Source organism: Chrysochloris asiatica, unplaced genomic scaffold (genome assembly GCF_000296735.1).
Source record: "Chrysochloris asiatica unplaced genomic scaffold, ChrAsi1.0 scaffold00013, whole genome shotgun sequence".
Classification (NCBI taxonomy): Eukaryota; Metazoa; Chordata; class Mammalia; order Afrosoricida; family Chrysochloridae; genus Chrysochloris; species Chrysochloris asiatica.
Window position 1 is genome coordinate 2098402 of NW_006408531.1, and position 19707 is coordinate 2118108.

The 19707-nt window shown below is 40.5% G+C and overlaps 1 protein-coding gene and 1 pseudogene across 1 annotated transcript; one reads left to right on the forward strand and one right to left on the reverse strand.

Moving 5' to 3' along the window:
• Positions 1-7434: 7434 nt before the first annotated feature.
• On the reverse strand, positions 7435-8308 carry STX11 (syntaxin 11). Its single transcript, XM_006834605.1, has one exon. The coding sequence runs from the start codon at positions 8301-8303 to the stop codon at positions 7443-7445; it is 861 nt and encodes a 286-aa protein (XP_006834668.1). The 5' UTR covers positions 8304-8308; the 3' UTR covers positions 7435-7442.
• A 4954-nt stretch (positions 8309-13262) lies between these two features.
• On the forward strand, positions 13263-14129 carry LOC102833183 (annotated as a pseudogene).
• The last annotated feature ends 5578 nt before the right edge of the window (positions 14130-19707 follow it).

Here is a 19707-nt window from a genome sequence, read left to right on the forward strand (position 1 = left end):
CATTAGTCTGCTAACCATAAGGTCGGTCCATGGTTCAAACCTACCAGGTGTTCCATGGAAGAACAATGAGGCTGTCTAATGGTTACGAATCTCAAGGTTGGCAGTTCTAAACTACCAGCTGTTCTACAGGAGAAAGATGAGGCTTTCTGCTCCTGTAAAGATTTGCAGCCTCAGAAACCCTGTGCAGGGTCACTATGAGTTGGAACCAACTCCACGGTACTTAACAACAACTCCTGTAAAGATTTATGTTCTCTGAAACTCTATATAGGGTGGCTATGAGCCTGAATGGAATCGATGGCAATGGGATTGATAGATTGGGATGTCTTTGTCTAGACCTTTTAGATCGCACAGTGATCTAGCATTTCCACTCAGCTTTCCTCCTCGTGATATAAAGAACTGACAGTGACCTCTGCGTATTGACACCAAGTGGTCTTTTTCTTTACAGCAAGCTAAGCTTGATAGCCCAAAGAGCCCACTGGTGCCAAACTCATATCTGTATATATCCAGTTGTTTTTAAACTAGCCTAAATAAGTAGACTTTTCACCCCTCAGAATCTATCTGCTTTACCTATCCCCTGAAGCTGTGATGGACATCGGTCAGTTCTATGTCAGAGAAAACACTGACGCTCTCCAGGTCCTAAGGTGCTGCTGCCTTTGAAGCTTTGGCCCAGAGACTCCCCACCTTGCTGTAGGATACCACCTAGGGACAAGTAAGCTCACCCCTTCTCTTCTTCGCTCAAAAATTCTAAACAGAGTTGCTATGAGTCAGAACTGGCACATAATAACAATAAACCCCCGGACCCCTACTGCTTAACTCTGGAATACCACTGCTTTTGACTGTCAACGCTACCCTCCCCCCCCAATACATAGTTTGTTGTACATCTATCTATTGCTATCTTACCCAACTCCCAGATTCTTTCCAACTCACTACATATTTCTCTCTCCCTCCCATTTTCCTTTCACAAACACTTCCCCTAATGAAGTCTTCACTGTTTATTCCTTCTCAGAGAACCTGGACTAACATATGAGTCAAGACCAGGGAAGTGGCCCAGGCAGAGAAACAGCCAGTGGGGAATCCCTGAACTGAGCAAGAAGAGAGTTTGTAAGGGAAAACAGCAGGGGTGTGGCTGAGGAGTGGGCAGGGCCTGGATCTTGCAAGGCCTTAGATGTTTGTCATTATTAAGTGCTGTTGTGGTTCTGACTCATAGCATCTGTATAGGGTTTCCAAGGAGTCACTGGTGAGTTCGAACCACTGACCTTATGGATCAAACTGACCTTTCAGTCCAGTGCATAGCCCTGCAGCACCTCGCTAAAACTCCATTAGATGTTTGCTGTTGTTGTTGTTGTTAAGTGCCATCGAGTCAGTTATGACTCATAGCGACCCTCTACAGGGTTTCTGAGGAGCAACTGGTGAGCTTGAACCACCCATCTTGTGATTCAAATGACCTTGTAGTCCAGCCCATTAACCTACAGCACCACACTGGGACTCCATTAGATGTTTGTTGTTGTTGTTGTTAAGTGCCATCAAGTCGGTACCGACTTATAGCGACCTTATGTTTAGGGGTCAGGATTTTATCCCAACAGCAGTGGGAAGCCATCAAAGAGTTGTAAGCAGATGAATGACATGACCAGGCTTGTCTTTCTTTAAAAACACTGTGGTTAGTGATAGTATAGAGGTTGGATCTAGGGGAATAAGCCTAGGGGTCAGAGACAATTAGAAGCTGCTGAAGCTATCAAGACAAGAGAGGACAATTGTCTGACCTGAGAGATGGCAGGGAAGAATTCCAGGAAAGCCCTGGTGGAGAATGAGGAGGCGGTCTCTAGGGTGCTGGTTTGGTCCATAGGTAGAAAGTGAACACAAGATCCGGAAACAGGAAGAGCAGGAGTAGTAGGGGTAAATGGTGGGTGCCGTTGCTTGTGAGCACTGATGAGACATCTAATTGCAAATATGTAACAGGCAGGTTTATGTGAAGGCCCAAGTCTCAGCTCAGAGGTCAGGGATGGAATCGAGATCTAGAAGCCATGAGCACAAATCCTCAGTCTGGGTGCCATAAAGTCTACAGGAGGTCGTGAGTAAAAGGGGTTTAGACCGCATTCATGGAAAAGCAAAATGCTGACATAAAAACACATGCATTAAGAAGCAGATATGGCTAAAGAGTTGATTGCACAAAGGTATAGATTAAGAAAAAAATGAAAGAAGTTAAAAAAAAATGGCTAAAGATACTTATAATTAAAGTAGGGCATAAAATATACTCTAAAAATAAACACTAAGAAAATAAACACTAAGAATGTAAGAATTAGTGCTGAGGATTTGTCTCTAATGTGTCACCTTTCAGGATATCACTGGTTTTGTTGGTTCAAACCACCTAGTAATCTGCTTCCCAAAAGTCACAGCCTTGAAAATCCTATGGGGTGCAATTCTACTCTGCACACCTGGGAGTCACCAAGTGTCAGAATCGACTCAACAGCATTTAACAACAGGCAGACTCACCCACCAGTTGCTCCCCAGAAACCCTATACCGGGTCGCTGAGTTGGAACCGAAACAACAGACTCACTCAGGTAGCCCTGGCAGTGTAACGGGTAACACACTGGACCGTTAACTGCAAGGCTGGCAGTTTGAGTCCACCAACAGTTCCTCAGGAGAAAGATGAGGCTTTCTGTTCCTGTAGAGATTTATAGTCTTGGAAGCCCTGAATAGGGTCACTATGAGTCGAAACTGACTCCAGGGCACACAAGAAGTCTCATCCAGGACATTAATTCAGAAAGCTTTCTTTCTTACCAGTAAATGCATAATCTTTACAACTAAAGCTTTCTGTACACAGGCCATCTTGCCCATTCTTTATAACATGAGTTGTTAATACAGTAACTCAATATTTATACGATGATGAAGTTATATTCTAGATCCTTTTCCTTTTTAATTTCTTATAACTCCATTTTATTCATTGCAATTCTTTTCAATTCTCCTAATAAGAGCAAGTCAACTATTACTACTCTGATTACAACTGGTCTTTCAAACTCTTGATAATGAGTGAATTGCATACTGCAGTTGGAGATATTTTGCATATTTCAAAGACGGAATAGAAGTATGGCTGTTGGTAGAAAGTAGAATGGAAGAATTAATACATAAAAACCAAGACCCTATTTTGTTATCCCATTTTAGTACTTTTTAGGTCCCATATAGTTTCCTGTTGAGAAAGAACTTTAGAGTTTGCATAGTATTTGCAAATGACATGTAACTATAAAGCACTGAGACTGTTTTTAAACACAATTGCAGGCATTCATACAATTTCTCCAAGATATTTTGGGAGGCAATAAACTTATTCCTATGATGTCACTGCTCAAACATTTAAATAGTATTTATCAGTTTATAAAAAGTTCTGGCTCATATAATCATGGATACCAATGCAACCCAGGTGAGCATCTTTATTATTTATTTTCAGAGTGGTCACCAGGCATAAACCATGACTGTGGCTTTAAGGCTTGGCATTTGGCTAGTTGGAAGGAGTCAGTGAGTGTGTTAAACTACTTGTGAAAGCTTTGTATTTGAGGCCCCTGAAAGACCTTTTGCTATTTGTGATACATTCTTTCCTTGTGTACACTGACTGCTTTTTGAGGCCTGACCCAAATTTAAGCTCCAGCCCTGATTTGTCAACAGCCCTTCTCTTGCCCAATCACCTTTTGGAGTTTGCCAGGTGAACATCGTGGAATGGGGTAAAGTCAGCTCTCTGGTGTCTCTTGTGCCACTGAGTGGCAATTCCAAAGAAAAAACCAGCATTCCACCCATTTTTTGGCATGGTAGTCATTGCCAAGAAGAGGTGGGGTGGGGAGTGGGGCAGGCGGTAGGGCAGGTTATGGGAAAAGTCAGCTGTTGTCTTTTCTTTACCTTATTGTGATCTGGCCTGCAGAGTTTCCCAGAACTCCTCTGAGACTCTCTGACTGAGCCTGGAAAGAATTGAAAGTGAAAGCACGTGCAAAATTAACTCATTGAGCAGAAGAGTCACTTCCTGCTTAACTCTGTGTGTGTGTGTGTCTGTGTTTGTTCTTCTAGTGGACCGTTTCTTTTCTTCCTCAGAACATCCTTGGGTATAAGAAAGAATGGAAATACCATGATAAAAACAGTTTTATTACTGTAGAAATAAACAACAACAAACCACCTTGGCAAAAGTTAATTCTATCAAAGAAGATACTGTCTTGGTTTCTTTATTCCATTTTAAGACTATTTACAGAAGAATGGGAGTCCTAGTATGGCGCTGTGGGTTAATGTGCCAGACTGCAAAGCCGTTTGAACTGCAAGGTCGGTGGTTCAAGCTCACTGGCTACTCCTTGGAAACCCTATACAGAGTCACTATGGGTCTGAACTGACTCGACAGTATTTAACAACAACAACAGAAGAATAAGCATTTATTTTTCCTCAGAACTTAGTAACTGTTAATTAACTTGGATTACAAACAGCTCTCTCAGTCTAAGCAGGTTATGAAAGAACATTAATGATCATAGCACTTAGCGTGTGTCAGTGTGTTTACATAATCATTTATGTCCCACAATTCTATGAGGTAGGCACTACAGTCACCATTTTATAGATGAGGATCAGAATGCTTCTTAGAAGTAAGGATGGCAAGACTTTGTCTTGCTTACTTTGGAAATGTCACCCGAAAAGACCAATTGCTAGAAGCAGACATAAAGTAGAGGGTCTGTGCAAACAGTTATCTGCAGCAATGAGCACAAACATATCACCAATAGTGAGAAAGGCACAGGACCAGGCAATGTTTTGTTCTGCTATATAGAAAGCAGACTCCACAACTAGCAATAACACAGACAAGGGAGCTGAGGCACAGAGATACTAGATTAAGTAGCACGTCTCCATCATACAGCCAATATATGGCAGTCAGGATTTGTACCTCACAGGGGGGTCCAGAATCTGTGTTCTAAATCACTAGGCCACACACTCACATGGTTATGAGAAAGCAGGAAAAAAATTCCTGCCTTCTCATAGGCAACAGTTAGCTAATTCGTACACTAATATAAACCGTGGGAAACTAATGAATATACAAAGTCTACAAACTCATTTACTTTTTAAGAATGATTCTAAAAGCAGAACACGCTTTATGCTAACAAGTCAAATGCATGGACTGTTGTCATAACTAGCTAATGGGCTCTACAGCATCTATTTTCTACAATGAAAGACTTGGCAAGATTGCTTTTCAGCTTTGTGAAGTTGTTGGTTTTTTTAAGGGTAATGAATGAAGTCAAAGTTGAAATATATCCATGGAGTTAGTTGAGGAAGATGTATGAGAAGAGCCTGGTTTGACTTGGTTTCTAAATTTCTTATATTTAACTAGGAAATTAAAATTAGATGTAAGTTTTAGATTCTCAGGGTCATAAGCACGCTAGTTAGTGAGTCCCAAAGAGTTCACGCACTCTTCTTTGTACCTCTTTTACAATTTCACCTTGTCACAGCTCTGAGGAATGTTTGTTGTGTTGATTAGTTGCACACTCATTTATTAAATGATAAGTAGAAAGTGTTAAGAGTGACTCATTAAAAGGGCAAAAAGCATGGTAAATGTGGGTACAGGCATTACAAACCAGATTTCAAATTTCTAAGACCTGATTATTTTGGTAAATTTGTACTTCAGCAAAGAAAGCAACATTTCATCATATGAATTCCTTTAGTTTTGAGGTGTTTGTTTGTTTGTTTGTTCTAAAACTCAGATTGCCAGCCAAATGTTGTAACATGAAATAGCTAGCTAAAAACATTTAAAAATAAATGACTAAGATTTAAATAGTTGAGACACTCACATATAAAGAAGGGATAGTTTAAATGTAATATGTATTGTCTTCTTGAAAAACAGATTCTCTTATTGTAAATTACTCCATTTCAATACATGAAAGGAATAGTCCATAGTAAAGCAAAAGTATTATTTCCAAAAACATGACTTAATGAACTCTAGTTCCTATGTCTTTTCAGCTTTACCACCATTACCAGCACAGAGTTGTTCAAAATAAAGTTTTAACCCAAACTGGACTATGAAGATGTAAAAACTTTAGTAACATGACTGAAAACAAGCACACCAATACCAATAACCAAAATAAGTGTCCATCTTTCTTGATATGTTTATCATACTTACAAAAATAAAATGAAACCAAATAGTTATTATACATGCACATTAGTGCATATTAGTATTTTACTTCCACATATATGCATACATAATAAACAAATAAAAAGGTAAATGTTAAATTACTTGTAGCTATGAAACAAATATAAAATGTGACTTATACATATTTCAACTTGAGTGCCTGTTCAATACTCAGTGCTTAAAAATATTTGGAAAAATAATTACAAAATATGTTCTGGTGGAAGATATTAATAGGGAAAGATATCAGGAAATTTTTTGGGTTTCATGTGATTAAAGAAAGGGGAGGAGAGGATGTAAGAAAAATGAAGATATGCTTCCAGGCAGGGAATCACATAAAATAAAACAGGTTAATAATTAGAAGTGAAGGAGGTACAATTTTTTCCAAGGTTAATTTCACTAGAAATTGAACAAAAGAAGCTTTAAAAACCCAAATCAAAAGAGTTGTCATCCGGTCCATTCAGTCTCATGATGACCAGTGTGTCAAAGCAGAACTATGCACCCACGGGGGTTTCCATGGCTCATTTTTCAGAAGTCAACTGCCAGGCCTTGTTTCTGAGGTGCACTCTGGTGCACTCAACCCTTCAACAGTTCAGTCAGTAGCCCAGTGCTTTAACTGTTTCCACCACCCAGGGTACATAAATATACAGCTTGTTAATAGCTTCATAATATTAGGGGATGTAAAACTGACTTGCTCCTGAGTTTTCTTTAGATTTGAACACATGTCTTGTCCCAGCGGTCAATCCGCAAGCTCCTATTGTAGGATAAGCACAGGAACGCAGTCAGTTTAAACCACAAGGTTGGTGGTTCAAACTCATTAGTCACTCCTTGGAAACCCTATACAGGGTCGCTATGAGTTAGAACCGAATCTAAGGCACTTAACCACAACAGGAGAGCCTGGTGTGGCACTGTAGAAAAAGCACCAGACCACAAGGTCGACAGTTCAAACTCACCAGCCACTCCCCATAAACCTTAATCATGGTCGCTATGAGTCGCAACTGACTCTAAGGCACTTAACAACAGGGGGACCTAGTATGACGCTGTCGGATAAGCACTTGACTGCTCACCACAAGTGGAAACCCTATGCAGGGTTACTATGAGTCGGAACTAACTGACGGCAATTAACAACAGGATTTGCCAGTGCTGAAGGGCCGTCGACAGCATCAACATCTTTGCTGGACCAGATGAGTTGTAATTTTGATTCCCATGCGTCATCACTCTTGATAAGACTGAGTTCGGAAGTCTTCCCCAGGACCCCGCCTTTGGCGTTTTCTCCCCACTGGTGCTCCCCGGAGCTGTCCCGGCCAGCCGTTAGTTGAGACAGGGGCAGCAGAAGCAGCAGATGGTCCGGCAGGGGTTCTTCTTCGTGTATGCCTCGGCCTTGCGCACGTGCGCCTTGGCCTCGCCCGTGTAGTCAAGGGTCTTGAGCACATTGTGCTCGATGACGTTCATAGTGTCCGCTTGCTCCTCCACCAGCACCGCCATCTGCAGGAAGAGCTCGTGCACGTCGCGGATGCGGCTCTCCAGGCGCATCAGCTCCCGGTGGCGGTTCTCTATCTCGTTGAGCGCTGCCCGCGCACCCTTCACGTCGGCCAGTAGGTTCTCAGAGAACACGTCCCACTTGCCCTGCTCAAACATGTCCTCGATCTGGTCACCGGAGACGTCCTTGCCCATGATCTCGAGCTGACGCTGAATGCGGATCTTGCAGTTGGCACGCTGCTTCATCTCGGCCTGGTTGTACTCGTACATGGCGTCCTGGAAGGCGCGGGTAAGCGCGCTGTACTGTGCACTGGAGATGCGCGCCAAGGCCGAGTTCTCGCCGTGCTGGGCCTCGGCCTTCTCGCTTAGCACCTTCATGGCGCGCAGCTTGCGGTGGATGTCCTCGCCCCGCGCCTTGATGTCCTTGGCGATCGAGTTGGTGTCCCTCTTGATGCTGCTGAGGCGGCGCATGGACGTGAGGAAGCGGGCGTTCTGCTTCCCCAGCCGCTTCACGTCGGCCATCAGCAGCTGGTTTTGAACCTGAAGGTCCTGGATGTCTTTGTACAAGGACTCCAGGATGTGGTCCGTCTCGAACACGATGTCCTTGTGCTGTGAGTCAAAGTCGTCTTCATCAGGGAACTGCTGGTCATAATGCTTGGAATACTCCAGAAGTTCTGCTAGCCGGTCCTTCATTTTGCCTGCAAGTAGAGATGATGAAGTTATAATCCTCTAGTTAGAGTTAACTAATTGCATGCAGGGGTGCAAACCTTAAAATAAACATCCTGTTCAGCACTCTCAATTTATTATCTCTGGGTGTAGGTAATAAGCACACTGAAGGAACTCAATGCTATATGCCTTTTTTGCTTACATGCAAGGAATAATAAAAATAATATGACCAGAAGGCATGAAGACAGTAGTTTTCAGCCTATAGGCATATATATCCAGAACTCAATCAGCAATTTAAGATTTTAGATTGCATTGAAGAGCAATCTCTTTTGCTTGTGTTAAACTTTCCAATAACCTCAAATCAAAACAGCTGCATAAAAAGTAAAAATGGTAGAAAAGACTTGAAAAATCAAGGATTTTCACTAAGGACAGTCATCTTAAGAAGGATTTGAGGCCAATGTCAAGTACTTTATTTCTATTTCACACCATGAGAACCTTCAGTCATCTTCATAATAACTTTAAAAGCCATTACCATATATATCATAAGCTGTGTCATTACTTCCTTAATTTTTTTTTTCTCTTTAAAATGTTTAGAAATACATAAAACGTGTTTGAAGTACAACAAAACAAAGACAAAAATTCAGTTGGGAAATAAAAATGTGTAAGTCATTTTGTTAACATACTGTTTCTTTTAGTTTAATGTGGTTAAAAGTATATATGTAACAAGTTTTGCCATTCTGACCATTTTTTTACTATAATTCAGTGACATTAATTACATTCAGAATGTAATGCAACCATCATTCATCTATTTCAGAAACTTTTTTATCATCCCAAATTCAATACCCATTAGGCAATAAATCCTCATTCTTCCTTACCCAGGTAACCACTAATAAAGTTATAGATATTACATAAAGCTGGATCATACGATATTTGTCCTTTGTGTCTAACTTATTTCACTTAACATGATGTTTTCAAGATTTATCAATATTGTAACGTGTACCAGAACTTCATTTTACTTTATCACTACATAATATTCCATTGTAAATATTGTATTATGTTTATTCATTCTTCTGTTGATGGTCACTTGGGTTGTTTCCATCTTTTGGCTGCTATGAAAAATGCTACAATGAACACTGATATGCAAGAATCTGCTTGAGTTCCTGCTTTCACTTTGTGCATACACCTAAGGGTGAAACGGCAGGTTCATATGGTAATTCTGCCTCATGTCTGTTGGTTTGTAGTACCATGGTGGCTTGCGTCTTGCTGTGATGCTGGAAGCTATGCCACTAGTATTTCAAATATCAGCACGATCACGCATGGTGAAGAGGTTTCAGTAGCGCTTCCAAACTAAGAACAGACTAGAAAGAATGAATAGGCAGTCCACAACTGAGGAATCAGTCCCTGAGAACTATGAACAGCAGCAGAGCACTGTCTGATACAGTGCCAGAAGATGAGCCTCTCAGGTGGGAAGGCACTCAAAATATGACTGGAGGAGAGCTATCTATTCAAAGTGATTGGTCTTAATGACATGGAAGGAGTAAAACTGTTGACGAGGGAAAAGCTCAAAATGAGAAGAAATGGCTGCAAGCTATCATTAATAATTAGAATGTGGAATATATGTTAAGTATGAGTCTAGGAATATTAGAAGCTGTCAAAAATGAAATGAATACATAAAGATCTATACCCTAGGCAATAATGAGCTGAAATGAACAAATACTAGCCATTTTGAATGGGACAACTGCATAGTTTACCATGCCAGCAATGACAAACTGAAGAGAAATGGCATCCCATTCATCATCAAAAAGAACATTTGAAGATCTATATTGAAATACAGTGCTGTCTGTGATAGGATAGTATCCATAAACCTATAGGAACAGTTGATAAAACTATCATTCAGATTTACCTATCAGTCACCAAAGCCAATGATGAAGAAATTGAAGACTAATACTACCCACATCGTCAGTCTGAAATTGATCAAACATGCAATCAGGATGCGTTGATGATTACTGGTGATTGGAATAAAAAAGTTGGAAACAAATAAGAGGGATCAGTAGTTGGAAAACATGGTAGAATTTTGCAAGGCCAGCAAATTATTCACAGTAAATATAACTTTTCAAAACTGCAAATGACAACAATATATGTGGATCTCGCCACATGGAATATGCAGGAGTCAAACTGTCTACATCTGTGGGAAGAAACGATGGAGAAGCTCAATATCATCAGCCAAAATAAGGCCAGTGATTACTGTGGAACAGCCATTAATCCTCATATGGAAGTTCAGGCTGAAGCAGAAAAAATTTAAAACAAATTTCTAAGAGCTGAGAAGATCAACTATCAACACTCACGGAAACAGCAGTCAAGAAATCAAATGACATATTGCAATAGGCAAATCTGCTGCACAAGACCTTTTGAAAGTGTTGAAGAGCAAAGATGTTAGCTTGAGGACTAAGATGCGCCTGACCCAAGCCATGGTATTTTTAATAACCTCATATACATGGGAAAGCTGGACAGTGAATAAGGAAGACCATAGAAGAATTGGTGCTTTTGAGTTATGGTGTTGGAGGAGAATATTCAAAGTGCCATGGGCTGCCAAAAGAACCAATAGATCCATTTTGGAAGAAGGGCAGCCAGAATGCTCCTTGGAGGCCAAGATGGCCAAACTTCGTCTCTCAAACTTTGGACATATGCCAGGAGGGGCCAGTCGTTGGAGAAGGATATCATGTTTAGTAAGGTGGAGGGTCAGAGAAAAAGAGGAAGATCCCCAATGAAATGGATTGGACAAGTGGCAGCATCGAGGGACTCAAGTGTGGCAACAGTAGTGAGGTTGGCCCAGGATGACGCAGTGTTTCATTCTGCTGTGCAAAGGGTCACTACGAGTTGGGACTGGCTTGATGGCACCTAACAACAACAACATAGCCAAAATACCACCTTCAGTATATCCCACTTGAATTTACAGACCATCTCAAAACAGATATAATACACTGAACACTAATAATGAAAGAAGTGAGGAGTTGTGCTATGACATCAAGAATGTCATGTGTAAAGAAAGCAAATGGTCATTAAAAAGCTAGGGAAGAAGACCAAAACAGATGTCAGAAGGGACATGTAAAGTAGTTAAAGTGTATCAAAGAAATGGTGAAGTAAGAAAGCTGAACAGAAAATTTCAACGGGCAGCTCCAGAAGACAAAATAGGATAATGAAATGTGCAAACCCTGGAATTAGAAAACCAAAGAGAGGAACCCACTCACTATTTCTCAAGCTGAAAGAACTTAAGAAAACATTCAAACCTTGACTTATTGAATGATTTTATAAGCAAAATTTTGAATGACGTAGGAAGCATCCAAATAAGATGGGGGGATACAGAGTCACTGTAACCAAAAGAGTTGGTTGACAATTCAATCACTTCCGGAGGTAGAATATGATCAAGAAGCAATAGTATTGAAGAAATCCAAGCTGCACTGAAGGTATTAGCAAAAAACAAGACTCCAGGAATTGACGGCCTACTAACTGAAATGTTTCAACAAATGGATGCACGGCTGGAATCACTCACTAGTCTATGTCAAGATATTTGGAAGACATTACCTGACCACTGACTGCAAGATATATATATATTTGGTCCTGTCCCAAAGAAAGATGACCTACAGAAAGAATGTGGCAATTTTTGAACAAGATCATTACTATCACATACAAGTAAAATTTGACTGAAGAGAATTCAAAAACGGTTGCAGCAGCACATCAACAGGGAGCTGCCAGAAATTCAAGCTGGATTCAGAAAAGAACGTGGAACAAGGGATAACTCATTGCTGACATCAGATGGGTCTTTCCTGAATGCAGAGGATACTAAGAAGATGCTTGTCTGTGTTTTATTGACTATGCAAAGGCATTCAACTGTGTAGGTCACGACAGACTGTTCAAAGAAAGAAAATTCCAGAATACTTGATAGTGCTCATGTAGAACTTGTACATACAGCAAGAGGCAATTGTTCAAATGGAACAAGGGGGTATTGAATGGTTTAAAATCAAGAAGGATGTGTGTTAGGGTTGTATACTTTCACCATACTTACTCAATATGGAGTCCTGGTATGGCGCTCTAGGATAAGCACTGGATTGATAACTACAAGGTCGGCGGTTCAAACCCACCAACTGCTCATCAGAAACCCTACACAGGATCATTGTGAGCTGGAACTGCCTTGATGACACTTAACAACAACAACATTCAGTATGTACAATGAGCAAATACTCTGAGACTCTGAACTATATAAAGATGAATGAGGTGTCAGGTTTGGAGGAAGCTTGTTAACTTGCAATTTGCAGATAACATAACCTTGCTTGCTGAAAGCAAAGAAGACTTAAAACATCAAAGAACGCAGCCTTTAGTATGAATTACAACTCAATGTTAAGAGAACATAAATCCTCATAACTGGTCTATAACACATAAACTGAGAAAAGTTTGAAGTTGTCAAGAATTTCATTTTACTTAAATCCACAATCAATGCTGAAGGAAGCAGCAGTCAAGAAACCAAAAGGCATACTGCATTGGGCAAATATGCTGCCTAAGACTTCTTCCAAGTTTTCAAGAGCATATATGTCTATCTGAGGATTAAGGTAAGCCTGACCCTAGCCTTTCTTTTTTCAATTGCCTCATATGCATATGAAAACTGGACAATGAATAAAGAGGAACTTAAGAAAAATTGACGCTTTTGAATGCTGTTGGCAAAGAATATTGAAATTATCATTGACTACCAAAAGGAGCTCTGGTAGCATAGTGGTTACGAATCGGGCTGTGAACCTTAAGGTCAGCAGTTCAAAACTACCAGCTGTTCCATGGGAGAAAGATGAGGCTTTCTGCTCCCGTAAAGATTTACAGCCTCGGACACCCTGTACAGGGTCGCTATGAGTTGGTACTGATTCCATGGCACATAACAACAACAAACCAAAAGAACAAACAAATCTTTCTTGGAAGAAGTATAGCCAAATTGGCGCCAAGATGGCGATGGAGATGAGGCTTCCTGTCGCTCGTAAGCCTGTTAATGAGACTCTGGGAAACGAGACCAAAAAACATTTGGTAGTGCCGGAGGACACGATCACTACAGACACGGGTTTCATGCGGGGCCATGGAACCTATATGGGGAAAGAGAAACTCATAGCCTCTGTGGCTGGCTCTGTGGAAAGAGTAAACAAGTTGATTTGTGTGAAAGCTTTGAAAACCAGGTATAATGGTGAAGTTGGAGACATTGTAGTGGGAAGAATCACAGAGGTTCAGCAAAAGAGGTGGAAGGTGGAGACCAACTCCAGGCTGGATTCAGTCTTGCTTCTTTCATCCATGAATCTTCCTGGAGGAGAGCTGAGGAGAAGATCTGCAATGAGAGGCTTCTTGCAGGAGGGGGACCTTATCAGTGCTGAGGTCCAGGCAGTGTTCTCTGATGGAGCTGTTTCTCTTCACACAAGGAGTCTAAAATATGGAAAACTAGGCCAGGGTATTTTGGTCTAGGTTTCTCCCTCCCTGGTAAAACGGCAGAAGACTCACTTCCATGACTTGCCATGTGGTGCCTCAGTTATTCTGGGTAACAATGGCTTCATTTGGATCTACTCAACACCTGAGCACAAAGATGAGGAGGCAGGGGGCTTCATTGCAAACATCGAGCCTGTCTCACTTGCTGATCGAGAGGTGATATCACAGCTTCGGAACTGCATAGTCTTGATGGTAAATCAGAAGATGATGCTGTATGATACCAGTATCCTGTACTGCTATGAAGTGTCCCTCCCACATCAGATCAAAGATATCTTAAAGCCAAAGATAATGGAAGAAATTGTGATGGAAACACACCAGAGGCTGTTAGAACAGGAAGGATAAGGGGAGGCATCTAAAGGACAGGACTGAATGTACCTGGCTGGAGCCATTCTTTAAAATGAAGAAGATTCATGGTTCTTGTGTGCAGCTCAGTGAAGAGCTGAGAAAAACTCATCACTTGATCTACGTCAACAGCTGTGGAGTTGCCTCCAGTCACACACCTTCCTTCTTGTAAAACAGGCATGGTGGAGGAGAACAGTGTCTCTGACCCCTTTGATGTAGGTGAATCCCAGCAGCAGGGAGTAGTTTCAGTTCTTTCAAAGTGTGCAGCATTCCAGCTAAATGGACTTTTGTCTGGGAATAACCTGGAGGATCCTTTGTCTTTCATTCACCATCCTTCAAAATGTATAATACCCCATGAAATTGCCCCTATGAGAAACATGACATCTTTGACCCCAAAATTGTCTTTGCCTTCTATTTCCACCTCTAAAGTGTAAGTGCAACCTTCCAGTTGTACTTGAAGAACACAGTTGGTAAAGTTAATCCAACAGGGAAGGAGAGAATAAAATTAACCAACCAGTTAAAAAAAAAAAAGAAGAAGAAGTATAGCCAAACTGCTCCTTAGAAGCGAAGATGGTGAGATGTCATCACACATACTTTGGACATATCAGAATTGACTAGTTCCTGGAAAAGGACATCACGCTTGGTAAAGTAGAGAGTGAAAAAAAGAAAGACTCCCAACGAGATGGATTGACACAGTGGCAAAAACAATGGGATCAAACATAACAACAATTGTGAGCATGGTGTAGGACCAGGCAGTGTTTCATTCTGTTGTGTTATGAGTGACAGCCAACTCAACAGCACCTAACAACAACAACAGCATGGTAACTCTGTGTATTCTGTGGAAGAAATACACAGGGTCACTGCACCAAAAAGAACTGGTTGATGTTCAACTATTTCAGAAGGTAACATTTGATAAAGTGATGATACTGAAGGATGAAATCTAAGCTGCACCAAAGCTATTAGTGAAAAACCAGGTATCAGGAATTGACAGAATATCAACTGAAATGTTACAACAAACTGAGTAGGAAGCATTCAGTCATCTATGCCAAGAAATCTGAAAGACATCTACTTGGCCAACTGACTGGAAAAAGATCCATATTTGTCTACATTCCAAAGAGAGGGGACCCTAAAAAAATATGGAAGTTTTTCACAATACCATTACTATCACATGCAAGCAAAATTTTGCTAAAGATAATTCAAAAATGGTTGCAGCAGTATGCAAGGCAAGGAGTTGTCAGAAATTTAAGACAGATTCAAAAGAGGGTATGGAATGAGGAATATCATTGCTGATGTTAAATGGATCTTGGCTAAAAGAAGAGAACACTAGAAAGATGTTTATTTGTGTTTTAATGACTATACAAAAATATTCAGCTGTGTGGATCATAACAAATTATGGATAACATTGTGAAAAATGGAAACTCCAAAACACTTAATTTTGCTCATGTGGAACCTGTACACAGACTAAGAGGCAGTCATTTGAACAGAACAAAAGGATACTGACTCATTTAAAATCAGGAAGGGAGTGTGCCAGGGTTGTATCCTTTCACCATGCTTATTCTGGCTATATGCTTAACAAAAATCCAGTTAGCTGGACTTCAGTGCTCCTTGCTCTGTTCAGAAGACTGCCTCGTGAGCACAATTAAGTGTTCCAAAATACTAATTCTCTGCAATACTGTATATAGACTGTCATGATCCACACAGTTGAAAGCCTTTGCATACTTAATAAAGCACAGGTAGACATCTTTCTGTTATAATCTGCTTCCAGCCAAGATCCATCTGATGTCAGCAATGATATCCCTCATTCCACATCTTCTTCTGAATCTGTCTTGAACCTCTGGCAGTTTGTATCAATGTACTGTTTTGTTATGTTTTTTTAAGTTTTTATTGTGAATTATGTGATAGTTTACAAGGGAGAACATTAGCTTTACTACATTCATCCTATCATATTTAATTTCATTGCAATGATTACAATCCCTTCCATGCATCATCAAACAACCAAAGTGTATACCCCACAAGCCTGCCCCCCGGCCACAAGCACACAGCTCCTGTCCCTCCCTGAGTCCAGAGTCCCCAGCCGTTCCATCTCTCTACGTCATCGTCTCTGCCTCCATCTCTGGCGTCACTGCTTCTCTGGGTAGAGTCCTGCACTCCGCTCTTCTCCCTTGATAGTCCCAGGGAGTCTTGCAAGTCCTATTTTCTTGAAAACTTAAAATGAGACTTTTCAATGGCAAATTTAACCATCACTAAAATCTTACTCATTTTCTAAAAGAACTTCTTTGAAAGTTATACTAATTGTGCTATTGTTGATGAACTGATTTATTTAATAATCTATGAAGGAGAACGAAGCATAAGGTTTCAATGAAGGCTCATTATCAATTTGTAAAATGGAGACGATACAATCTAGTTTGCTGAAAGCAAAGAGGACTTGAAACATTTACTGATGAAAATAAAATAATACAGTGTATAGTATAGATGACAACTCAAAGTAAAGAAAACAAAAATCCTCACAACTTGACCAATAGACAATATTATGATAAATGGAGAAAAACTTGAAGTTGCCAAAGACTCCATTTTACTTGGATTCACAATCAATGGTCATGGAAGCAGCAATCAAGAAATCAAGACACATTGCATTGGGTTAATCTACTGCCAAAGACCTCTTTAAACTGTTAAAGAGCAAAGATATCATTTGAGGACTAAGGTAGTTAACCCTAGTCATGGTATTTACAATTTTCTCATATGCATATGAGAGCTCTGGTAGTGTAGTGGTTACAAACCTTAGGTCAGCAGTTCAAAACTACCAGCCACTCCTCAGGAGAAAGATGAGGCTTTCTGCTCCTGTAAAGATTTACAGCCTCAGAAACCCTGTACAGTGTCACCATGAGTCGGAACCGACTCCACAGCACTTAACAACAACATATGCATAGGAAAGTTAGACAGTAAATAAGCAAGACTGAAGCATTTGAATTATTGTGTTGGCGAAGAATGTTGAACAGACCTTGGACTCCCAGAAGACAAACAAAGCTGTCTTGAAAGAAATACCACTAGAATGCTACTTAGAAGTGAGCTTGAGGAGACTTCATCTCAGATATTTTGGATGTGTTATCAGGATGGCCTAGTCTATTGAAAAGGAACTCGTGCTTGGTAAAGAAGTGGGTCAGTGAAAAAAATAGGAACTCTCCCCTCCCCCAACGAGATGGATTGACACAGTGATTGTGACGATGGGCTGATACCTAACAACAATTGTGAGGCTGCCACAGGACCAGGAGTGTTTTACTTGTTGAACACAGAGTGGCTATGAGTTAGGACAGACTAGAAGGCACCTAACAACAACCAAGCGCAGGCTCAAAGGGATGGCTTTCTCTATGGACTCCTGGAAGGCTTTTGTCTCTTCAGCTTCTGCTTCCTGGTTCTTTAGAGATGTTCATGTGTTTTAGCATCGATCTTATCCCATTTCTGCTTCCTAGCTTGCTTGGAAATGACCTTATGCACAGCAGAACGAAACACTGCCTAATCCTGGGTCAACCTCATTAACTGTTGCTACGCTTGAGTCCATCGATGCTGCCACTTGGCCAATCCATCTCGTTAGGGTTATTCCTCTTTTTCTCTGACCCTCCACCTTACCAAACATGATATCCTTCTTCAGTGACTTGTCCCTCCTGACAATATGTCCAAAGTACGAGAGACAATGTTTGGCCATCTTGGCCTCCAATGAGCACTCTGGCTGCACTTCTTCCAAAATGGATCTATTGGTTCTTTTGGCAGCCCATGGAACTTTGAATATTCCCCTCCAACACCATAATTCAAAAGCACCAATTCTTCTACGGTCTTCCTTATTCACTGTCCAGCTTTCGCATGCATATGAGGTTATTGAAAATACTATGGCTTGGGTCAGGCACACCTTAGTCCTCAAGATGACATTTTCTCTCTCCAACACTTTAAAAAAGTCTTGTGCAGCACATTTGCCTAATGCAATACACTGTTTGATTTCTTGACTGCTGCTTTTGTGATAGTTGATCCAAGTTGATAGTTGATCCAAGAAGAATGAAGTCTTTGACAACTTCAATCTTTTCTCCATTGATAAGAATGTTGTTTATTGGTCCAGTGGTAAGGATTTTTGTTTTCTTTACATTGAGATATAATCCATTCCAATTAACCCTGCCCAATTAATGTAATAAAGACAATCCATTCCTAAAAGGGCTTATAGCCATAGACATGGGGTTGTTGTTAAATGCCTTGGAGTTGGTTCTGACTCATAGAGAGCCTGTATAGGATTTCAAGGAGCATCTGGTGACTTTGAAACACCAACTTATTTCCATGATGCAATGGCTATCATTTCACACCCTGTTTTCTAAGTTGACCTCCTAAATGCTTCCTTCTTCACCCTGTATTTGTAGATCCTCTTTGTGGAAGACTGCAAAAAATAATTTACCATACATTTTTTGCAATGCCTTCCATCAAGAGGTAGAGACTATTCCTCAGCTCCTTGAATTTGAGCTTAGCCGTGAGAACTTGGACTTGTTTTGTCAATGGGACATTAGTAAATATGATGTAAGCAGAGGCTTGAAAAACACTATGCACAACGACTTGCTATAGGGAACCCGGAGACCACTACGTGAAAAACGCTGAAGCAACTTGCAAAAAAGATGAGGCCCTGCCTTCAAGTAATTACTGCTTTGCCCAAACCCCAGATAGCAAATGGACTGTAGCCATATGAATGAACTCAGAAGACACCAACAAGCAACTGCTAAAGCAATCAACAAAATGTTGAGAAATAATAATGTCTTTGTTTTTAAACCACTAGGATTTGTGATTTCTTATGCAACAAAAGCTAATGGACACAGAAATTGGTACCTACAAGTGGTATGATGCTATGTCAGAAACCTACAACATGAAGCATTGGCTTTGGGACCAGACAACAGGTGATGGTTAGAAACGTAGTGAGATAACAGTTAGCAAAAAGTGGAAAAACGGCACATCAATTGTTAGTGGTTCTTAAGTACTGTCGCGTTGGTTCTGACTCATAGCGGCCCTGTAAAGGGTTTCTGAGGAGCCGCTGGTAGATTTGAACCACCGACCTTGTAGTTCAAACTGACCTTGCAGTCCAGTGCTTATCCTGAACTCCAACTGCTAGTAGAGCTTGGAAAAGTGCTAAGGGAATTGCTGTTGCAGACTGAGGGAAATGTCACCCATATCATGTAGAAAAAAATGGATCATACTGAAAAAATCATTTGCAAAAGGCCAACTACTGTATGATCTCACTTACATGAATTATGCAAATATATAGACACTGGAAATTATTAGTAATTACTAGGAAGTGGAGTGGAGAAATGGAAAAGTTTTTGAATAGGGGGCATTGAATTTATGTTAATGGATAGCTATTAAGAATTGTCGCACAACACTAAGAATGTACTTAATTTACTGAATTATACACATAGAAATTATGATGGCATATGTTTTGTCAAGTATATTTTATTACAATAGCCTTTTTTTGTTGTTGTTTTAATTAGAGAAAGTGTTGCCAGGGGTAGACGGAAAGATTGAAAGTATAAATAATATAATTTGAATTTAGCTATAA

Bases quoted from the DNA above. Each gene is read 5' to 3' on its own strand.
- STX11 (XM_006834605.1), bottom strand. From the start codon at position 8,303: ATGAAGGACCGGCTAGCAGAACTTCTGGAGTATTCCAAGCATTATGAC.